This window comes from Sus scrofa, chromosome 1 (assembly GCF_054392235.1).
Source record: "Sus scrofa isolate SSC_HxYL_T2T_F1_AM1 chromosome 1, Sscrofa_HxYL_maternal_Yorkshire_Landrace_v2.0, whole genome shotgun sequence".
Taxonomy (NCBI): Eukaryota; Metazoa; Chordata; class Mammalia; order Artiodactyla; family Suidae; genus Sus; species Sus scrofa.
This window is the reverse complement of record NC_139383.1, coordinates 281,979,946-282,003,590: the sequence shown is the minus strand read 5'-3', so window position 1 is coordinate 282,003,590 and position 23,645 is coordinate 281,979,946. Positions and strand designations below refer to the sequence as shown.

Sequence of the window (23,645 nt, the reverse complement as noted above, 5' to 3'; positions counted from 1 at the left end):
GCCAAGCCGGCTGAGCCCTGGACTCAGCTGCCTGGGCCACAGGGCCTTCTAGACTGTTTCAGCTGGCTCTAGGGATCTTTCTCATGCCACCCTGCACATAAGCACCCCTTCCCCTGAAGGTGCCACCTGGGGACCCCACCAAGAGCCAAGGGGCTGACATTGCAGGGGCGGGAAGAGGACATGCTAGGCCAAAGGTCATTGTGCCGGGGGGCGCTCCTCAGCAGCACCAATCTGGGGTCAACCCCGGGCCTCACTTAAGTCCCTCAGACCTAGTCTTTGTGGCCATGTCCACTCAGAACACTCAGAAGTTCAGGGGATTGTAGCTTTCTGGCCTAGAACTGTGCTGCTCCATACAAAAGTTTTTCAACTTTAAATGGATTACAATTAAAGGAAACTAGGGAGTTCCCTGGTGGCCTAGCAGGTTAAGGATTCAGTATTGCCACAGCGGTGGTGCAGGTTCGATCCCTGGTCAGGGAACTTCTGCATGCCGTGGGCATGACCAAAATAAATAAATAAATAAATAAATAAATAAATAAAATAATAATACAAAAGCAAATGAAAGGAAAAATTCATTTCGGAGTTCCCGTCGTGGCACAGTGGTTAACAAATCCGACTAGGAACCATAAGGTTGCGGGTTCGATCCCTGGCCTTGCTCAGTGGAGTAAAGATCTGGCGTTGCTGTGAGCTGTGGTGTAGGTCACAGACGTGGCTCGGATCCCGAGTTGCTGTGGCTCTGGTGTAGGCCAGTGGCTGCAGCTCCGATTAGACCCCTGGCCTGGGAACCTCCGTATGCCGCAAGAAAGGCCCAAGAAATGGCAAAAAGACAAAAAAAAAAAAAAAAAAAAATTCATTTCCTTTGTCACATGGCCATATTTGAGATACTCAACAGCCACACAAATTCCCCATATACATCTCTATCATCATGGAAGGTTTACTGAGCAACACCGCCCTAAACTGTCCTGTTTAGGTGAGGATGAGAAAAAACCTCAGGCCCTGGGCCGTCAAGATCTGATCTTTATGTAAGGGCCAGCCCGCCACCTCCACCTCATTCCTCCCCCGGAAAGTGTCAGGTTCCTGCTGCAGAGAAGAGAGGACGACGACGTCACAGAGACGAAAAAGGAATCCATCTCGCCCAGTTCCTCTTACAGCCACTTCCTAATATAGACAAAACCTCACGACCAGGATGGGTGAAAACGGATGGGCATCGTGGGGGGACCCACCAAAGTACTTTTCTGCGTTCACTAAGAAGCTTTTTGTTAAGAACTGGAAAAAGGTTTTGACAGTAAGATGCTGATGCCTCTGTGCGTCATTATGAGACGGATTTTAACAGCATATACAATATCTCGGCCTTTCTAAGAGAGACCTGATAACGAGTCTGTAAAAACAGGTCTTGCCCCGTTTCTTCCATCCACCAGGGTGGATCCCACGAGGTACCCAGAGGCAGCTCAGGATTATCCAGGCAGATTCCGGCTCAGCCTCCCCCGAAACCCCGGACACTCGGCTGCCTCTTAAGCCACCCAAATCCAGAACGTTCTGCCTTGGGGCTATTGTTACATACCTCCTATCTCTACGCTTGGGGTCCTTGAAGGCAGAACCTTAGTGCCTCCTTGCCTGCAAAGAGCCCTTGCCTTGCTCATGGAAGGTACTTGACAGAAGCAGTTTCTGAATGACCTCGGCAGGCCTCTGAGACCCCGAGAAACAAACACAATCACCCTTGATGAGGACCCCTCCGTTGCTTTTTTTCCCCAAGGGTCTGCGAAGAGAGTCTGCAGGGTACTTTAATCCACCTCAATGGACAATATATTACTATTTTTAGTTTAAAGGAAATAAAAAAAAAAAGGAAATCCACATTTCTAAGTAAAAGAGCTGAACTTTGCTGAACTTCCTGTGTTAAATATTCACGTGTGCTTCTGAAACAAAAATGACACAGATCTGTTGACGTGTCTCTCTTTCCAATGATCACTCGAGTCCTTCCAACTCAAACTGGCAAATGTTTTGACTGAATAAATACGTTGTTCAACTGGAGATGCTCATTTCCCAATAAACTATAGATTTCAAATAATTCTGGTAAACTTCATTGTGCTATTGAGGGTTTGGGGGGGTTCTTTGGGGGGGGATGTATTTACAAGACAAATCTGAGAAGAGATTTGGAAACGATGCCAAATGAAAGTGAAATCAATATTCAGGAGACAACAAAAAATTATGAACGTTTTATCTAACAAGGGCAACTATCTTCTAGAAAAAACAGAACAGAATCTCTTTGATTATAACAGAGGCGCATGACGCTATAGGCCAATGAGGTCACAGTGTCAGGAAACATTCTCTGGAAAGTTCTGCACACGTTTGTTAATTCTACCCTGATGTTACAAATCGTAGGAAAAAAAGAGGGCTCCAACGCATTTTCTTTTGCAACTGTCATCTTCACTGGACACACGTAAACTGGCGTATGTTCTTATTTATTTAAACCATCCACCCACCTGAGCTGCACAGGTCATGCAGAACTCCGTTCTCACACAGAAAATGGAACTTGGGAGTTCCCAGCGTGGCTCAGTGGTTTATGAATCTGACTAGGATCCATGAGGACTCGGGTTTGATCCCGGGCCTCGATCAGTGGGTTAAGGATCCTGCATTGCCGTGAGCTGTGCAGTAGGTCACAGACGCGGCTCGGATCCTGCGTTGCTGTGGCTGTGGTGTAGGCCTGTGGCTAGAGCTCCGATTTGACCCCTAGCCTGGGAACCTTCATATGCTGAGGATACGGCCCTAAAAAGCCAAAAAAAAAAAAAGAAAAAGAAAAAAAAAAGGAAACTGGAACTTGTCAGTTGAGCCAATCTCCGGGCATCTGGTGTCTAAGGCAACAGCTCCACCCCTGGAATTACAGACACTGGGCCCCAGAGGGGCCCTGGGGTCATCTGAGATGATCAAATAGACCAGGAGCTCCTACCCCGGTTTGCCCAGGCCCCAGAGCCAGTTGGCAGTGGGCTGAGGCTCACCCAGGGCCCGACTCTTGTTTCAAAAGCCGCTTAAAACAGCACCCGAACCGGAGTCTGCCAACAAGAGATTTTAGAATTCAGTTTCCAAAGGACGCTGGTCAGCCAGACCCTGAGAATTACATGCGCACTCCCTCATGTGGGAAGGTGGCAGGAGTCAGGAGCAAGTGCAGCCCTCGCCTTAGCTATAGAACAATACCATAAAAAAACCGAGTCTGTTACACGCTGAACACATATGTGGGAAATACAAATAAGGAAGAAGAATAAAGCAGGGCTCGGGTTCCCTCCCTGATGCTTCACACCAGCTCCAGGCACTTCTGGATCCTTGTGTAATGTTCTCTCTCTCCCCCTCCTGCCATCTACACGTCTCCTTTGCTCCCTTTACCTGTTCTAATTCTGTGACCCGGATCTATTCCTGTTTCCTTTCTCCCGATGTCCATTCCTGTAGCTGGGGGTGGGAATCAAGGGCCACCACTCCAGGTCCCGTCCGAGCCAGTGGTATTCGGTTTCCCTCATCTGCTAGGTGGCTGTTCCTCTCCCGAGCATCTTCTCACCCTCTGATCTGCCAATGCCCTCCCGCCCCGGCCCACACGCCTTCCTTGTGCTACCACGCTGCCTTGTGCCAAAGAAACCGGTGCTTCCTGTAAGGACTGGAATACCGTGAGTAAGAACGGGGCAGGTAGAATACCTTTGGGAGTGAAGCATTAGCTCACAAAGTATCCCCCCTCCCTTCCCCAATGACTCAGACGAAGCCAAAAATGTTCATGCGTGAAGGAGCCTTGCCGCCAGCATCGGGCTGTTCTAGCCCCACCCACCCATAAGGCTCGCGAACCTCATTTGCTGCTGTGGCCGCGGTGTCATTTGATGATCAGGTTGCCATGACAGCCCAGTGGAGCCGGTTTCCAATGAAACCTGCCTGCACTTGGCAATTAGACACACAATGAGCAAAATTCTCTGAGCTTCTGAGAAGACGGCCCCTCAGGATTTGAAAGCTTGAATGCCGCCGAGGGTACCTCCCACTCCAGACTAATGGCTTTCTTCTCCAACTGCAGGGCAACTGTAAGACAAAGATAAAGGGGGAAACTGGAACAGTTCCTAGAATAAAAGCTTGCGGGAGCCTGACTCACTAGCAGACATATTTAAAAGAGGGAAGCGAGAGTCAAACAAAGTAGCGCTGCTGGGAAACCAAGAAGCCTGAGAACCAAAGTCTCACTGAGGTTTCCATGAGGCTGTGGCAGCCTCTTCCTGAAAGAAGTGGCGAGGCCAGGCCCCACTGGCCCCGCCGATCGCAAACCCCAACCCCTGCCTTCACTGGCAAAGGACACACGCTGCTGAAACACTCTGTTGCCACTCTTGGTTTCTCTGCTTTGAAAGAGTCCACACACCCAGACGTGTTTTCTTTCCTGCTTGCTACAAACCAAACCGGCTGACCCATCTCCCTCTTGGGGGTTCCCCCACCCCCAGCCAGCTGCTCCATCTCACTTGTGGGGAGAAGTGCTGGCGAGAGGTGTGGGTCTCAGGTTCACCTTGCCCTGCTCCCTGCTCTGTCGGCAGGAAAGAAGCTGTTCTGAACACAGAGTCCTGATGCCAGCTCGGGGTGGGGGCGCTGGCAAGAGATGCCAAGTCGGTGTGAGTCTGGGAAATGGAGCAGTTAATGATTAATGTCAAAAGTAGGTGAACTGAAAAGGGAGCGAGCCAATTCCTTGGTCCCTTGGCCATAAGGACAGTAGGTCTGGAGATAAAAGTTCCTCACAACAGACAGAGCCACGGCCGCTTCTGAGCTCCTCTAAAATGATGGAAAATGACGCCCACCAAAGCACAGCTCAGGCACAGCAGAGCCGCCGAGACCCCTGCCGCCCAGGACGGGCCCGTCACAGACTAAGGATTCTGCTCAGGGCTTAACCTGAAACCACTGCCAAATGTGCTGCATCAAAAGTCCCTCCCACTTAGCAAAGCAGAAATGAACATTTCTTTCTTCAATGCAGCAGAACCTTTTTTGGATGCTACTGTGTGCCCCACACAGGGCAGCATCTCCTTCCTTTTTCCCGTGGATTTTTATCCAGAGAGAGGAGAAGAGATTCAGAATAACTGAGGCTCAGGAGGTGAACAAGGTACTCCTACTGCAGGCAGGAGAAATCTCAGCAAGACAGCCTTTCGCTCTAATCCCGAGGACGCAACTGGTCTCATTAAAAACGGCTTTCTTCAGAGAAGGCGAGGCAGGACAGGGCAAAGCTCCGGGTAGCCTGGAGTGAAATCTCACTTCTACCCCTTCTGTTGACTCTGTTTACTCCCGGGCAAATTACTTAGCCTTTCGGCACCTCAGTTTCCTCATCCCTGAAATGGGGGCACTACCTCTTAGCCTGGCTCTTGGGAGGATCGGCTGACGTTATAACCCACGGCTCAGGACACAGAGACGGACGGGAGGCCCTGGCACTCGGCCGGCCTGCGGGCCCACAAGGAACCCTGGCCTCCGCACACTAAGACTCCAGCCTCAGCTCTGCCCCCTCGCTCCCTTCCTCGCAGGCCTACAGCTAAGATGGGACCTCCAGGAGGCAGGACAGCCTGTTCCTCCCCACCTCCCTGAAGCTGGGTTCACCTTTGAAGGTTCACTCTGTCCCCGCTGGGCTCTGTGGTCCCTCCCTTGTTCAAACAAGCTAAGCCCTAAGACACATTGTAACTGTCTGTCCCTTCCTTTCAAATGGCTTTCTGGGACTTCCCGTGTGGCTTGCAGCATAACTACTCAAATGGCTTTCTGGGGCCAAAGTGACAAATCCTAAGGTATCTTCTCTTGCAGTTAATCTTCCTTCCTCAACCGGCCACACTGAAGTGGTCAGGATAGGGTAATAAAGCTTGTGCAGCGCCACAGAGATGCTGGACTGGAGTTGGGCTTCTTCACTGTCTAAGCCCTTCTCCCCAGCCCCCGGTGCCAAACTCATCCACACTCTTTCTCCCCACACTCCAGCTTCTTCCAGGAAAACGATCCTAGTAGGTCAGCCGCTAAACTAGGAGGCCCTCTGGAGGGTGACATTACCTTAGGAAACTGATCTGCAGGTCCGACCACCAGCAAGATGGTGGGTCTCTTTTCCGCAGCCTCAGCCCTTCCGTCCTGTTTCCCCAAAAAGCTTGGCATCTGGTCTCCCCGAGCTGGAGCCGGGCTGCCTCTGACTTCATTACCGCTCCCCTCTCTGGAGCCTTGGCACCCGGCCCTCGGGAGAAGGCTAGACAGAAAATGCCACAGCATCTGCAACATCACGGCTTCCTCCCCACGGCGCCGACGGTGACCGATCACTTTTGAGGAGGGATGTGACCACAATACCAAGGGTCTCTGGCTACCCAGCCGCTTGGAAGACTAGCCTGGGGAGTTGGAAGGCTGGCGGCTCCGCATGCAGGGGCCGCTGCCTGCCTTCTCAAATGGGCTGGCACTGCTGTCGTGCCCAGCCTGAGAAGCAGCTCGCTCTGAGAGCCCCGCCGGCTTGCTGGAAACAAACGAGAGAGCCGCTGGAGCTTCTTCAATGAAAACTCACTTTTGCAGGCGGACCGTGATCAAACGTTTGGCTTTTTTCAAAAAGGCAAAAGCAGCAGCCCGACGGACCTCTCCCCGAGGCAGAAGCCACTCCAAGCTCCCAGTTATTCAGCTGTCCCCGCTCAACTAACGATCCGCACGCAGGCGAGGAGCGAGCATCCAGCCCGCATTCTCACTGCAGCAGGGCGCGGCCAATCACCTCTGCCGACACTACCGAGTTCATTATCCCCACCAGCAACGTCCCTCCAATCACAACCGGCCGATTCCCTGCATGCGGCCGGCAGTTCTGCAGGGAGGTGCCCGCGGCAACCTCCAGAGGAGCGTCCCAGGCTCCCAGGATCCACCTTGAACGGGCTGGTGGGCAGGAGCCCAACTTCCTCCGCTTCACCTGGCGGTTTCCGGGACAACGTTCCCCATCCAGTTAGTTCAACGCGATCGAAAGAGATGCTGGCAACACTTACTAAGACATCCAGCAACACTTTTCCTTGTTCCATCATCCCATTCTCTGCAACTGTGTGTAGCGTAATACACGCCATATCATAGCCGTTTCTCCGTGTCTCCCTCTACGTGACCAGCTGCTGGGGACGGGGGCCAACTCACAGATGGTTGGGTCTACGCCTAGTGCCCAGGACCAGGCAGAGATGAAGTCTGTAGACTGAGCGGAGTAAATGATCATGAATGAAAGGGAGTTAATCTGTGGTCACTTGTTTCTTAATTTACTAGGAGACAAATGCAGTGAGGAAGGTAATCCCTCGATACAGTGCTCATAAGCATCATTTTAAAGACAAACAGCAAGGAAAAAGTTTAATAGACTGTGTTGGGGTAAATTAACTATAATAGAAAAAAATCACAAAAGAAATAAAATAATAAACAGAAAACAACCAAAAACTGCCTGGGGGAGAGGATGGGAAAATATGCCCTCACAGCTGCTATGACAGTATATAAATCAGTACAACCTCTCTGGAGAGCAATTTAGTCACAGCTACCTACATGTCACATGCACAAACCCTCTGACATAGCAATTCTCCTTTTAGTGATTAAACCTGCAGATATACTGGCACATGTGGGAAATTACATTCACATACATGATATATATGTGATATAGACATGTGATAAAATAGAAGGATATTTTTGGCAGCCTGGTTTATAATAGCACAAGTTTTGAAATAATTTTAAAGGTCTTTAAAAGGAGAGTAGATTGTAAATTAACCATACATGAGCCCTAGGCAGCTGCGAAAAAAAGGCAGCTCTATAACTACCATGATGGAATGACTTGAAAATATCTCATTAGACGAATGTGTGGTATACAACAATTATTTAAGAAGAAAACACGAGAAGGGAAAGCAAGATGGCCCTGCTTGTTTGAAAGCTGAGGAGCCCGCCTTAGTTGCCCTCTCATTAGATATACAGAGCAACTGCATCTAGAAGCAGTTCTGTGTGTTGATTAAATGTCTAGTCTTTGGAGCCAGTGCCCAGCTTCAATCCTGGACGTCACTAGCTGTGTGATCTTGGTCAAGTTACTTTAGTTCTCTGGGCTTTAACATCTTTATGTGCAAAAAGGGGATAGGAATAGGGCCGTATTATTACTTCATAGAGTCTGTTAAAGACTAAAATAAATAATGTATGATGCTCTCAGAACAGAACATATTACCTTTTTTTTTTGTTTTTTTGTTTTTTAGGGATGGTGCACTGAGGCATATGGAGATTCCCAGGCTTGGGGTCTCATTGGAGCTACAGCCAGAGCCACAGCAACACCAGATCCAAGCCACGTCTTCGAACTATACCACAGTTCACAGCAACGCCGGATCCTTAACCCGCTGAGCGAGGCCAGGGATCGAACCTGCAACTTCATGGTTCCTAGTTGGATTCATTTCCACTGAGCCACGACAGGAATGCCACATGTTAGCTATTTTTATCTAGATTGTGAGTTCATAGAACTAAAAAGTATTTAATACTAAAGAAGAGCCAAGCCAGAGCAAAAATCCCTAAAGAAATCCTTTAATGAAATGAATCTTTTTTTAGGCACTAAAAATCTGGTGAGTTGGGGGGAGATGATGATGTTTCAGGCCCCCATCTACAAACATGAAAGAATTCCCTCATTTAGTAGGTTGCTGGCTGTTCCTTTAATGGGCTTCTCCACACCCCAGACCTGAGTTATAAACTCAGGAGGGTTCCAGCCAAGATGGAGTGACAGGAGTCAATTCACCACGAAAGGTCCAGACAAAATATCTGAAACAATGGTTTTCAAGACACTGGACCTAGTTAGGCAATGAGGGACAGTGGCTCCTGAGCTTTCTCATCAAACGAGCACCTCAGTTGCCCCAGCTTCCCACCTGGAGTTTCCAGGCTACAGTGCAGAGTGGATACCCAGCAGCACCCAGCAGTCTCGCTGGGAGGTGGGACAGCTAGTTTGCAGAGCAGAGTAGCAGAGAGGACGGAGTTGCACAGAGCAAGCTCTGGAGCTCTGCTGAGGCCCCCAGGAGTCACAGCACGTGAGTGTGAGCTAAGTGCCTGAGGGTGGAGAAGGAATCAGCCAAAGGTATCACAGGGCTAAGAATAGTTCCTGTTCCCACCAGCTGGAGTGGAAAACCGTATAACACAGGGAGGGGGTTCAGGAAGGGTTCTCGGAGGGTTTTGCCTCAATAATGGGGCAAAACTGGCTGGAAACTAAATGCTGTTCTGACCTGACCAACAAAGCTTTGATAAACCTGCCCTGAAAAAGCCAAACTGTCTCCCAATACCACATCCCAGAAAAAAGCTCAAGAATATTTAGGGGAGTTCCCGTTGTGGCTCAGCAGTAAAGGACCCGGCTAGGATTCATGAGGATGCAAGTTTGATCCCTGATCTCGCTCGGTGGGTTAAGGATCTGTCATTGCCATGAGCTATGGTATAGGTCGCAGACACAGTCTGGATCTGGCATGGCCATGGCTGTGGTGTAGGCTGACAGCTGTCGCTCTTATTCGACCCCTAGTCTGGGAACCTCCATATGCCACAGGTATGGCCCTAAAAAGCAAGCAAGCAAACAAACAAACAAAAAGAATATTTATAGGAATACAAAAATATCCAAGATAAAATCCCATTAAAAAATCAACATCAGGGGAGTTCCCGTCGTGGCACAGTGGTTAACGAATCCGACTAGGAACCATGAGGTTGCGGGTTCGGTCCCTGCCCTTGCTCAGTGGGTTAACGATCTGGCGTTGCCGTGAGCTGTGGTGTAGGTTGCAGATGCGGCTCGGATCCCGCGTTGCTGTGGCTCTGGTGTAGGCCGGTGGCTACAGCTCCGATTGGACCCCTAGCCTGGGAACCTCCATATGCCGCGGGAGCGGCCCAAGAAACAAGAAATAGCAACAACAACAACAAAAAAGACAAAAAAAAAAAAAATCAACATCAATGCAAAGAAGCTGGACAGGATGACCCATAATGAGAAGAGAAATTCATCCACTGAAACCGACCTGGAAATGATTACATGTGATAGATTAGTACCCAAGGATATTACAAGTCATAACTGTATCCCACATGTTCCAGAAGGATCCAGCACCTTAAAGAGATACACTGTAGATCTAGATAAAAACTTACAATGTCTGAGACGAAAAACACACACTGGATGGTTTTAATAGATCAGACAACTCAGAAGAAAAGATTCATGAATCTGAAGACCCAGCAAGAGAAACTTGCCAAAATGAAATGCAGAGAGAAAAGACAAAACAACGCCAAAAAATGAACACAGCATCAGTGAGCTGTGGGACAACCACTAATAGACTCATTAGTTAAGTTCATGGAAGTGGGAACAGAAAAAATATTTAAAGAAATAATGGCCAGACTTTTCCTAAATTTGTTGAAACCTACAGGTTCAAGTAGTTCAATCCCAGGATAAGAAATATCAAAACAGGAGTTCCCACCATGGCGCAGTGGTTAATGAATCTGACTAGGAACCATGAGGTTGCAGGTTCGATCCCTGGCCTTGCTCAGTGGGTTAAGGATCCAGTGTTGCTGTGACTGTGTAGATTGCAGACGCAGCTCGGATCCAGAGTTGCTGTGGCTCTGGTGTAGGCTGGTGGTTACAGCTCCGGTTAGACCCCCTAGCCTGGGAACCTCCATATGCCGTGGGAGCGGCCCTAGAAAAGGCAAAAAAAAAAAAAAAAAAAAAAAAAAGAAAGAAAAAAGAAATATCAAAACAAAACAAAAAGGAAACTACACCCAGGCACATCACAATTAAATTTCTAAAAACCAGAGGTAAAGAAGAAAATCTTAAAAGCACCTTTAGAAAAAGACCCATTACTTACAGAAGAACCAGAATAAGAATGACAGGGGGCTTTCCATCAGAAACTGTTAACCCAGAATTTTATTTTATTTTTTAATTGAAGTATAGTTGATTTACACTGTTAACTTCTGCTGTACAGCAAAATGATTCAGTTATACATATACACTTTTTTTTTTTTTTTTCCCTTTTTGGGGCTGCACCTGTGGCACATGGAAGTTCCCAGGCCAAACCCCCTCCCCCTTGGCAACCACAAGTCTGTTCTTCTTGTCTGTGGTTCTGTCTTTGTAGATAGGTTCATCACATATTTTATTTTATTTTATTGCTTTTCAGGGCCGCACCCACAGCACATGGAGATTCCCAGGCCAGGGATCTAAGCAGAGCTACAGCTGCCGGCCTACACCACAGTCACAGCAACGCCAGATCCGAGCCGCGTCTGCGATCTACACCACAACTCACAGCAATGCTGGATCCTTAACCCACTGAGGAAGGCCAGGGATCGAACCTGCAACCTCATGGTCCTTAGTCCGATTCGTTTCCGCTGTGCCAGACGGGAACTCCCTTGTCATATTTTAGATTCCACATATAGATGATATCATCTGGCACCCGTCTTTCTCTTTTGACTTATTTCACTTAGAATGATAATCTCTAGTTCCACTTATGTTGCTGCAAATGACATTATTTTGCTCTTTTTTTATGAGTTAGTACATTTGTACCAGCTCTGTTATACATTTATACTGCATCTTCTATATCCATTCATCTGTCGATGGACATTTAGGTTGTTTCCATGTCTTGGATATTGGAACAGTGTGGCAATGAACATAGGGGTGCCTGGATTTTTTTGAATTAGTTTTTTATATGAGCATATGCCCAGGAGTGGGATTGCTGGGTCACATAGTAACTTTATCCTTAGTTTTCTGAGGAAACTTCATACTGTTTTCCGTAGTGGCTGCACCAACTTATATTCCTACCGACAATGTAGGAGGGTTCCCTCTCCTCCACAGCCTCCCCAGCATTTGTTATTTGTAGACTTTTTTATTTTTATTTTACTTATTCTTTTATTTTTTTGCTTTTTAGGGCTGCACTGTCGGCACATGGCGGTTCCCAGGCTAGGGGTCTAATCGGAGCTGTTGCCTCCGGCCTACACCACAGCCACAGCAACACCGGATCCACAATCCACTGAGCGAGGCCAGGGATCGAACCCACAACCTCTTGGTTCCTAGTCGGATTTGTTAACCACTGCACCACGACAGGAACTCCATGTAGACTTTTTTGAATCATGGTCATTTTGACTGGTGTGAGGTACTCACTGTAGTTTAGATTTGCTTCTCTAATAATTAGTGATGTTGCCCATTTTTCAAGTGCCTGTTTAATCCAGAATTTTATACCTAGGTAAATACCTTCGGAAAGGAAGGCAAAATAAAGACTTTCCAGACATACAAAAGCTGAGAGAATTATTGCCCGCACATCTGCATTTTAAGAAATGATAAAGGAGTCCTTGAGACAGAAGGAAAATGATGCCGGATAAAGAACGGAATGAAAGCAATGAGGAGCTAGAGACGGTGATTATGTGGGTGGACAGAACTTTTTTCTGACTATTTAAATCTCTTTCCGAGATAAGTGACATGGAGTTCCTGCTGTGGTGCAGTGGAAAGGAATCCGACGAGGAACTGTGAGGTTGAGGGTTTGATCCCTGGCCTCGATCAGTGGGTTAAGGATCCAGCGTTGCAGGGAGCTATGGTGTAGGTAGGTCTCAGACATGGCTCGGATTCCGAGTTGATGTGACTGTGGCATGGGCCAGCGGTATAGCTCTGATTCAACCCTTAGCCTGGGAACCCCCACATGCCCTAGGTGTGGCCCTAAAAAGCAAAAAAACAAAACAAAAAAAAAACAACAACAGTGACAGTTTATTTAATTCAACGAATTTTATTACATTCATAGCTGTACAATGATCATCGCAACCCAATTTTATAGCGTTTCCATCCCAAACCCCCAGCCCATTCCTCCCACCCCTAAACAGTCTCCTTTGGAAACCATACGTTTTTCAAAGTCTGTGAGTCAGTATCTGTTCTGCAAAGAAGTTCAGTCTCTCCTTTTTTAGATTCCACGTGTAAGTGATAGCATATGACATTGGTGTCTCGCTGTCTAACTTCACTTAGCATGATAATTTCTAGGTCCATCCATGTTGCTGCAAATGCCAGTATTTCTTTGCTTTGAATGGCTGAGTAATATTCCACTGTGTATATGTACCACATCTTCTTGATCCACTCCTCTGTCGATGGACATTTAGGTTGTTTCCACGTCTTGGCTATTGTATACAGCGCTGCAATGAACATTGGAGTCCATGTGTCTTTTCGAGTCATGGTTTTCTCTGGATAGATGCCCAGGAGTGGGATTGCTGGGTCAAATGGTAGTTCTATGTTTAGTTTTCTGAGGAATCTCCATTCTGCTTTCCACAGTGGTTGTACCAATTTACAATCCCGCCAGCAGTGTAATAGGGTGCCCTTTTCTCTACACCCTCTCCAGCATTTATTGTTTGTAGACTTTTTGATGATGGCCATTCTGGCTGGTGTAAGGTGGTACCTCATAGTGGTTTTGATTTGCATTTCTCTAATAATGAGTGATGTTGAACATCTTTTCATGTGTTTTGTTTTGTTTTGTTTTGTCATCTGTGTGTCTTCTTTGGAGAACTGACTGTTTAGATCTTCTGCCCATTTTTTGATGGTGTTGTTTGTTTTTTTGGTATTGAGAGGCAGGAGGTGTTTATAAATTTTGGAGATTAATTCCTTGTCAGTCATCTCATTTGCAAAGATATTCTCCCATTCTGTAGGCTTTTTGTTTTGTTTAGGGTTTCCTTTGCTGTGCAAAAACTTTTCAGTTTAACTAGGTCCCATTTGTTTATTTTTATTGTTATTGTCATTACTTTAGGTGGTGGATCTAAGAAGATATTGCTGTGGTTTATGTCGGAGAGTGTTTGGCATATGTTTTCTTCTAAGAGTTTTATTAGAGTATCCAGTCTTATAGTTAGGTGTTTAATCCATTTTGAGTTTATTTTTGTGCATGGTATTAGGAAGTGCTCTAATTTCATTCTTTTACATGTAGCCATCCAGTTTTCCCAGCACCACTTATTAAAGGAACTGTCTTTTCTCCATTGTATGTATACTCTTGCCTCCTTTGTCATAGATTAGATGACTGTAGGTGTGTGGATTTAATTCTGGGCTCTCTATCCTATTCCACTGACATATATTTCTGTGCCAGTATCCATACAGTTTTGATGACTGTAGCTTTGTAGTATAGCCTGAAGTCAGGGAGGCCGATCCTCCAGCTCCATTTTTCTTTCGCAGGATGGCTTTGGCTATTCTAGGTTTTTTTGTGTTTCCACACAAATTTTAAAATATTTTGTTCTAGTTCAGTGAACTATGTCCTTGGTAATTTTGTAGGGATTACAATGAATCTATAGATTGCCTTGTAGAGTCATTTTGATAATATTGATTCTTCCAATCTCAGAGCTTGGTGTGTCTTTCCATCTGTTTGTGTCATCTTTGATTTCTTTCATCAGCATCTTATAGTTTTCAGAGTACAGGTCTTTTGTCTCTTTAGGTAGGTTTATTCCTAAGTGGGTTTTTTGGTTTGTTTTTTGGGTTTTTTCTTTTTTTTTTTTTTGTCTTTTGTCTTTTGTCTTTTTTGTTGTTGTTGTTGCTATTTCTTGGGCCGCTCCCGCGGCATATGGAGGTTCCCAGGCTAGGGGTTGAATCAGAGCTGTAGCCACCGGCCTATGCCAGAGCCACAGCAACGCAGGATCCGAGCCGTGTCTGCAACCTACACCACAGCTCACGGCAACGCCAGATCGTTAACCCACTGAGCATAGGGCAGGGATCGAACCCGCAACCTCATGGTTCCTAGTCGGATTCGTTAACCACTGCGCCACGATGGGAACTCCAGGTTTTATTTTCTTTTTCTTTTTTTTGATGTGATGGTAAATGGGATTGTTTCCCTAATTTCTCTTTCTGTCTTTCGTTGTTAGTATATAGAAATGCAGTCGATTTCTGTGTATTAATTTTGGCAACTTTGCCAAATTCATTGATGAGATCTAACAGTTTTCTGGTAGCTCCTTTTGGATTTTCTAAGTATAGTATCATGTCATCTGCAAAGAGTGATAATTTTACTTCTTCCTTTCCAATTTGAATTCCTTTTATTTCTTTTTCTTATCTGATTGCTGTGGCCAGGACTTCCAAAACTATGTTGAACAGTAGAGGTGAGAGTGGACATCCCTGTCTTGTTTCTGATCTCAGTGGGAATTCTTTCCCTTTTCACCACTGAGAATGATGTTAACTGGGGGTCTGCCATATATGGCCTTTATTATGTTGAGGTAGCTTCCCTCTATGCTCACTTTCTGGAGGGTTTTTATCAGAAATGGGTGCTGGATTTTGCCAAAAGCTTTTTCTGCATCTATTGAGAGGATCATGTGGTTTTTATCCTTCAGTTTGTTAATATGGTGTATCACACTGATTTGCAGATATTGAAGAATCCTTGCATCTCTGGGATAAATCCCACTTGATGATGATGTACAATCCTTTTAATGTCTTGGATTTGGCTTGCTAGTATCTTGTTGAGGATTTTTGTATCTATGTTCATCAATGATATTGGCCTGTGATTTTCTTTTTTTGTGCTTTGTTTGGTTTTGGTGTCAGGGTGATGGTGGCCTCATAGAATGAGTTTGGGAGTGTTCCTTCCTCTGTAATTTTTTGGAATAGTTTCAGAAGGATAGGTTTTTGCTCTTCTCAAAGTGATTGACAGAATCTGCCTGTGAAGCCATCTGGTCTTGGACTTTTATTTGTTGGAAGTTTTTTGGTTTTTGTTTTTTAAATTAATTAATTTATTTATTTATTTGGTCTTTTCTAGGGCCACTCCTGCGGCACATGGAGATTCCCAGGCTAGGGGTCTAATTGGAGCTGTAGTCACCAGCCTACACCAGAGCCACAGCAACACCAGATCCGAGCCGCATCTGGGATCTACACCACAGCTCATGGCAATGCTGGATCCTTAACCCACTGAGCAAGGGCAGGGATCAAACCCGAAACCTTATGGTTCCTAGTTGGATTCGTTAACCACTGAGCCATGACAAGAACTCCTGTTGGAAGTTTTTAAATCACAGTTTCGATTTCAGTTATTGTGATTGGTCCATTCATCTTTTCTATTGCATTTTGGTTTAGTCTTGGAAGTTTGTACTTTTCTAAGAATTTGCCCATTTTTTCTAGGTTGTCCATTTTATTGGCATATAGTTGCTTGTGGTAGTCTCTTATGTCCTTTGTATTTCTGTGATGTCCATTGTAACTTCTCCTTTTTCATTTCTAATTTTATTGGTTTGAGTCCTCTTTTTCTTGATGAATCTGGCTAAGAGTTTATCAATTTTGTTGATCTTTTCAAAGAACCAGCATTTATTTTCATTGGTCTTTTCGGTGGTTTTCCTTGTTTCTATATCATTTATTTCTGCTTGTATCTTTATGTTTTATTTCCTTCTGCTAACTTTAGGTCTTGTTTGTTCTTCTCTCTTTAGTTGCTTTAGGTGTAAAGTTAGGTTGTTTATTTGAGCTTTTTCTTGTTTCCTGAGGTAGGCTTGTATTGATATAAACTTCCCTTATAGAACTGCTTTTGCTGCATCCCATAGGTTTTGGATTGTTGTGTCTTTGTTGGCATTTGCTTCTAGGTATTTTTAAATTTCCTCTTTGATTTCTTCAGTTATCCATTGGTTGTTTAGTAGCCTGTTGTTTAGTCTCCACGTGTTTGTGTTTTTTGCAGTTTTTTTCTTGTTGTTGATTTCCAGTCATATAGTGTTGTGGTCAGAAAAGATGATACAATTTCAATTTTCTTAAAGTTACCAAGGCTTGATTTGTGGCCCAGAATATGATCAATCCTAGAGAATGTTCTGTGTGTACTTGAGAAGAATGTATATTCTGCTGCTTTTGGGTGCAATGTTCTACAAATGTCTATTAATCCATCTGATCTAATATATCACTTAGGGCCTGTGTTTCCTTGTTGGTTTTCTGTCTGGATGGTTTGTCCATTGCTGTAAGTGGGATGTTAAAACCCCTGGCTTTGTGATAAATTCATTTGAGTAATAATAATAATTAAAAAAAGCCCCTGGCATTATTGTGTTATTGTCAATTTCTCCTTTTAAGGTTATTAACAGTTGCCTTATATATTGAGGTGATCCTATGTTGGGTGCATAGATATTTACAATTGTTATATCTTCTTGGTTTGATCCTTTGATCATTAGGTAATGTCCTTCTTTGTCTCTTATAAAATTCTTTATTTTAAGGTCTATTTTGTTTGATATGAATATTGCTACTCCAGCTTTCTTTTGATTCCCGTTTGCATGGAATATTTTCTCCCATCCTTTCACTTTCAATTTGTATGTGTCCCTAGAAGTGAAGTGGGTCTCTTGAAGATGGCCACTTCAGATGGGTCTTGTTTTTGTATCCATTCAGCCAGTCTATGTTTTTGGTTGAGGCATTTAGCCCATTTACATTTAAGGTAATTATTGTTACATATGTTCTCACTGCTATTTTATTAACTGTTTTGGATTTGTTGGGTTTTTTTTTTAATTTTTTAATTTTTTTTTTGGATTTTTGTTGGTCTTTTTTCTTCCCTTCTTCTCTTGTGGTTTGATGACTATCTTTAGTTTTATATTTGTGAATTGCTTTTTCTTATTTGTGTGTGTATCTATTGTAGATTTTTGGTTTGCAGTAACCCTGAAGTTTTGATATAGGAGCCTCTCTCTCTCTCTCTCTATATATATATATATATATACACACACATAAACATATATATATATGTGTGTGTGTATACACACACATACACACACAAAGTTGTTGCTTCTTAATTGCAAGTGCATCTCCAGGGTCCTGCATTTGTCCTGTCTTCTCACGATTTCTGATTTTGGTAGCATATTTGTGTGCAAATGATTTCCTACCTTTACTATATATATGCCTTTTCTGGTGAACCTTGTTATTTGTAATATTTTCGTTTCTAGTTGTGGCCTTTTCCACCTAGAGAAGTTATTTCATCTTTGTTGTAAAGCTGATTTAGTGGTGCTGAATTCTCTTAGCTTTTGCGTGTCTGTAAAGCTTTTGATTTCTCCTTCAAATCTGAATGACAGCCTTGCTGGGTAGAATAATCTTGGTTGGAGGTTTTTTCTTTTCATCATTTTAAGTATATCATGCCACTCCCTTCTGGCCTGCAGAGTTTCTGCTGAAAAATCTGCTGATAACCTTATTGGGGTTCCCTTGTATATTATTTGTTTCTTTTCCCCAGCTGCTTTCAATATTTTTTCTTTGTCTTTAATTTTGGTCAGTTTGATTAATATGTGTCTTGGGGTATTCCTCCTTGTGTTTACTTTATATGCTACTTGTTGTGCTTCCTGGATTTGAGTGAGTGGTTCCTTTCCCAAGTTAGGGAAGTTTTTGGATATTATCTCTTCAAATATTTTTTCTGGACCTTTCTCTCTTCTCCTTCTGGCACCCCTATAATACGGATGCTGGTGCATTTAGCATTGTTCCAGTGTCCCAGAGTTCTCTTAGACTATCTTCATTTCTTTTCAATCTTTTTTCTCTTTTCTGTTTTGCATCAGTGATTTCCACTAGTCTGTCCTCCACCTTGCTTATTCATTTTTCTGCCTCCTGAATTCTGCTATTAGTTGCTTCTAATGAATTTTTTATTTCCGTTATTGTATTTTGCATTTCTGCTTGCTTAATCTTCAACTGTTGTATTTCTTTGCTCAGTGTTTCTTGTAGTTAATCAATCATTGCCTCCAGTTTATTTCCAATGTCTTGAATCATCTTCACTATCATTAGTCTAAAGTCTTTTTCATGGAGGCTGATACTCTCCAGGTCACTTAGCTGTTTTTCCTGGGGATTTTTCTTGCTCCCTTATCTGAGTCATAATTCTTTGCCTTTTCATTTTGTATAGATTTTTGGTGTGGTCTCCTTTTTGCAGACAATAGAGTTGTAGCCTCTCTTATTTGTGGTGTCTGTCCTTGTGGCTGAAGTTGGTAAGGGGGCTTGCTGCAGGCTTCCTGATGGGAGGGACTGGTGCCTGCCCACTGGTAGGTGGAGCTTATTCCTATTCCTCTGGTGGGTGGGGGCTTTGTGTGGGTGAGATGTGAAGCTGGCTGTATGTGGGGGGGGTCTTTAGCAGCCTGTCTGCTGACAGGTGGGGCTCTGATCCCACCTGGATTATTGTTTGGCCTGGGGCTTCTCAGCACCGATGGGTGGGGCCAGCTTTCCCCAAAATGGCCACCTCTAGAGGAATACACTCTGATGATTTTTCCCGAGACCTTTGACTCCAATGTCCTTCCCCCACGATAAGCCACAGTCACCCTGTTTTCCCAGGAGATCCTCCAAGAACTGCAGTCAGGTCTGATCCAAATCCCTATGGAGCCTCTGCTTTGCCCTGGGACCCAGTGCACATAAGAGCCTGTGTGCACCTTTCAAGAATGGGGTATCCGTTTCCCCCAGTCCTGTGGAGCTCCTGTGCACAAGCCCCACTGGCCTTCAATGCCAGGTGCCCCGGGGACTCCTTCTTCCAATACCAGATCCCTGGGCATGAGGACCTGACGTGGGGCTCAGAACTCTCACTCCCATAGGTGAGTCTCTGTGATACAGTTACTTTCCATTCTGTGGGCTGCCCACCCAGCGGGTATGGGGTTGCTTATATGGCATAATCGCCCCTCCTAGTGTCTTGATGTGGCCTCCTCTTTGTCTTCTGGAGCAGGATATCTTTTTTGATAGTTTGCAGTCTGTTTGTTTGGAGGTAGTTCATCAGTTGGCTATAATTTTGTTGCTTTTATGAGAGAAGGTGAGCTCCAGTCCTTCTACTCTGCCATCTTAATCGCGTCTTTCTGATAAGCGACAGTTTAAAACAAAATAAAACACTGTAGGAGCTCCTGCTGTGACACAGTGGATTAAGAATCTGACTGTAGCAGCTCAGGTCACTGTCCGAGGTTCGGGTTTGACCCCTGGCCTGATACAGTGGGTTAAATGATCTGACATTGCTGCAGCCATGGCATAGGTCACAGCCGTGGCTGGGATTCAATCCCTGGCCCAGGAACTTCTGTATGCTGTGGGTGTGGCCATAAAAACAAAGAAAGAAAGAAATGAAACAAAACAATGTATTGTGAGTTTACAAAATATGTAGCAGTAAAAACGTATGAGAACCAAAGCAAAAAGGCTGGGAGAAAAAAAATGAAAGCATATATTTAAGATTCTTAAACTATGTATTTATTTATTTTATTATTATTATTACTTTTTTATGGCCACACCTGTGGCATACGGAAGTTCCCAGGCCAGTGGTTGGATTGGAGCTGCAGCTGCAGGCCTATGCCACAGCCATGGCAACACCATATCTGAGCTGCACCTTTGACCTAGTCCTCAGTTTATGGCAATTCCAGATCCTTAACTCGCTGAGCAAGGCCAGGGATTGAACCCACATCCTCATGGATACTAGCTGGGTTCCTTACTGCTGAGCCACAAGGGGAACTCCCTTTTAAAGTATTTATGAACTGGAATAATATCAGTTGAGGTAGGCTGTGAAAGATGTTTACTATAATTCCTAAAGCTACTGTTTAAAAAAAGAGAGAGAGGGAGTTCTGTTGTAGCTCAGTGGTAATGAACCTGACTAGTATCCATGAGGATGTGGCTTCGATCCCTGGCCCCAGTCAGTGGGTTAAGGATCTGGTGTTGCCGTGAACTATGGTATAGGTCGCAGACGCGGCTTGGATCCCGAGTTGCTGTGGCTGTGCTGTAGGCCAGTGGCTACAGCTCCAGTTCAAACCCTAGCCTAGGAACCTCCATATGCCGGTGCGGCCCTAAAAAGACAAAAAAAAGAGAGAGAGAGAGAGAAAGTAAGAGGGTTACAGTTGGTAAGCTAACAATAGAGAGAAAAGGGAATCATAACTAATACTCAATGAATGCAACATTGCAAATCAACTATACTTCAACAACAAAAATAAATAAAAATAAATAAATAATATTCAACTGACCCCCAACAAAGAAGAAAGAGGAGTTCTCTTGTGGTGCAGCTGGTTAAAGATCTGGGATTGTCACTTCAGCAGTCTGGGTGGCTGCTGTGGTGTGGATTCAGTCCCTGGCCCAGGAACTTCTACATGCTGTGGGCATGGCCAAAAGGAAAAGAAAAAAGGCAGAAAGAGAAAGGGAACAGAGAACAGAGGGCACACATAGAAAACAAAGAGTGTGATGGCAGACTTACACCCATGTCAATAGCAACAGTAGACATAAACGGTTTAAATATCTCAATTCAAAGGTAGAGATTGTCAGGCTACATTAAAAAAGCTGGACTGAGCTATAAATTGCCTATAAGAAGCACACTTTAGAGTAGTTAAAACGTAAAAGAACAGACATAGCAATCCTAAATGTTTTTGCACCACATTACAAAGCTTCAAAATACAGGAAGCGGAGTTCCTGTCATGGCGCAGTGGTTAATGAATCCAACTAGGAACCATGAGGTTGCGGGTTCGATCCTTGGCCTTGCTCCGTGGGTTAAGGATCTGGCGTTGCCAAGAGCTGTGGTGTAGGTCGCAGACATGGCTCGGATCTGGCATTGCTGTGGCTGTGGCGTAGGCAGGTGGCTCCAGCTCCGATTAGCCCCCTAGCCTGGGAACCTCCACATGCCGCGGGTGTGGCCCTAAAAGACAGAAAAACAAAACAAAACAAAAAAATCCCAAAAAACAAAATACAAGAAGCAAAACCCAATGCAATCACAAGGTAAAGGAGACAAACCCACAATTACAATCAGAGATCTCAACACCCTTCTCTCAGTAAATGGTGGAACAAGTAGAAAATCAGTGAGGACACAGAAGACTTGAGCAATAGTAGTCAGCAACCACCTTGACCTACTTGGCCTTTAAAACACCCCACAAACAAGACGAGAACGCACTTCTTTTTTTTTTTTTTTTTTTTGCCATTTCTCGGGCCGCTCCCATGGCATATGGAGGTTCCCAGGCTAGGGGTCCAGTTGGAGCTGTAGCCGCCAGCCTACACCGCAGCCACAGCAACCTGGGAACTGAGCCGCATCTGCAACCTACACCACAGCTCACGGCAACGCCAGATTCTTAACCCACTGAGCAAGGCCAGGGATCGAACCCCCAAGCTCATGGTTCCTAGTCGGATTCGTTAACCACGGAGCCATGACAGGTACTCCAGAGAATGCACTTCTTTTTAAGTACGCATAGAACATATTCTGGCCCATAAAATAAGCCTCATGAAATCTAAAAGGATTCAACTTGTACAAAGTTTTTTGTTTTTTTTTTTTCCTTTTAGGACCACACCCGCAGAATATGGAGGTTCCTAGGCTAGAGGGTTGAATCAGAGCTGTAGATGCCGGCCTACCCCACAGCCACAGCAATGCAGGATCTGAGCCGCGTCTGTAACCTACACCACAGGTCACAACAACACCAGATCCTTAACCCACTGAGCGAGGCCAGGGCTCAAACCTGCAACCTCATGGTTCCTAGTCGGATTCATTTCCTCTGTGCCACGATGGGAACTCAGGAGTCTACAAAGTGTTTTTTGGACCACGGTGGAATTAAATTAGGAACCAGGGAGCTTCCCTGGTGGCCTAGTGGTTAGGAGTCAGTGCTCTTATCGCTGCAGCCTGGGTTCAATCCCTAGTCTGGGAACTGAGATCCCATCAGCCAAAAGAAGCCCCAAAAAACCTTAAAAAAAAAAGAGAAAAGACATCAATGACAGAAAGACGTCTGGAAACAACTAAACATTTAGAAACGAAATAACACAATTCTAAATAATCTATGTGTCAACGAAGAAATCAAAAGAGAAATTGGAAAGCATTTTGAATGGTGTGAAAACACAACACATCCAAACTTGGGAGGCAGCCAAAGCAGTTCTTAGAAGGGATGCCTAGAGCAGAAAAGAGAGGTCTCAAGTCAGTGATCTCAGTTTTCCACCTCGAGAAACCAAGAAAAGAACAAATTAAACCCAAGTCAGCAGAAGAAAGAAAGAACTTGGCAAGGAAGAGACCGCCACCTCAGAGGCCAGTGAAAATCTATTCAAATGCATACTTTACCTTTTTTTTTTTTTTATTTTTGCTTTTTAGGGCCTAGTCGGATTTGATTCTGCTGCCCCACAATAGGAACTCCCCCAACATTTTTTTTTTTTGTCTTTTTGCCATTTCCAGTGCTGCTCCCACGGCATATGGAGGTTCCCAGGCTAGGGGTCTAATCAGAGCTGTCGCCACCGCCGCTGGCTTACACCACAGCAACGCGAGATCCGAGCTGTGTCTGCAACCTACACCATAGCTCACGGCAACGCTGGATCCTTAACCCATGGAGCGATGTCAGGGATCGAACCCACAACCTCATGGTTCCTAGTCGGATTTGTTAACCCCTGAGCCACGATGGGAACTCCCCAGCACTTTTTTTAATTGAAAAAGGCAGCCAGATTTTATTTGACAGAAAGCCCAGCTGATCTGACTTGAAAATGAGGACTGCCTTGGCCAAGCAGGTTATGTGGTGGGCATTTTTCACAAAGTAAATCAGTCAAATCTGCAAAATTCTAAAGTTTTGACCAAAACCGAAACTGAAACCAACAAACTAAAACTTTCAAAGCAGATATACCATATGCCAGAAAGTATATCCTTGGCAGCTACTAAACTTATGACCAGAATGGTTAGATGTTACTTAGTGAGGTGCAAGAATTTGTTTTTTCAAGTTCTTTTAGGATGGCACAGGAACAAAAGAGTCTGAAGGATCTCTTCTATACAGTGATAGTGACGATTTGCTATTTCAGAGGCACCATTGTGGCAAGTGACTACTCTGGCCTGAAACGAGTCAACTGGCGAATAT

At 44.9% G+C, this 23,645-nt stretch overlaps 2 protein-coding genes across 18 annotated transcripts in view; both read right to left on the bottom strand.

Moving 5' to 3' along the window:
- The window catches only part of STXBP1 (syntaxin binding protein 1), a 775,650-nt gene that overhangs the window by 327,478 nt on the left and 424,527 nt on the right, over positions 1–23,645 (bottom strand). The window lies entirely within an intron of this gene.
- The window catches only part of SLC25A25 (solute carrier family 25 member 25), a 60,839-nt gene that overhangs the window by 11,930 nt on the left and 25,264 nt on the right, over positions 1–23,645 (bottom strand). For 2 of the 17 annotated variants that reach the window (XM_084960984.1, XM_084961091.1), the window contains exons 1-2: positions 6,019–6,638; positions 3,820–4,044 (exon numbers count right to left, since the gene is read on the bottom strand). Coding sequence is in view for 2 of the 9 variants with exons in the window: in XM_084960814.1 (XP_084816940.1) it covers positions 6,019–6,237 (219 nt within the window). In the remaining 7 variants the exon portion in view is untranslated. 17 annotated transcript variants of the gene reach the window in all.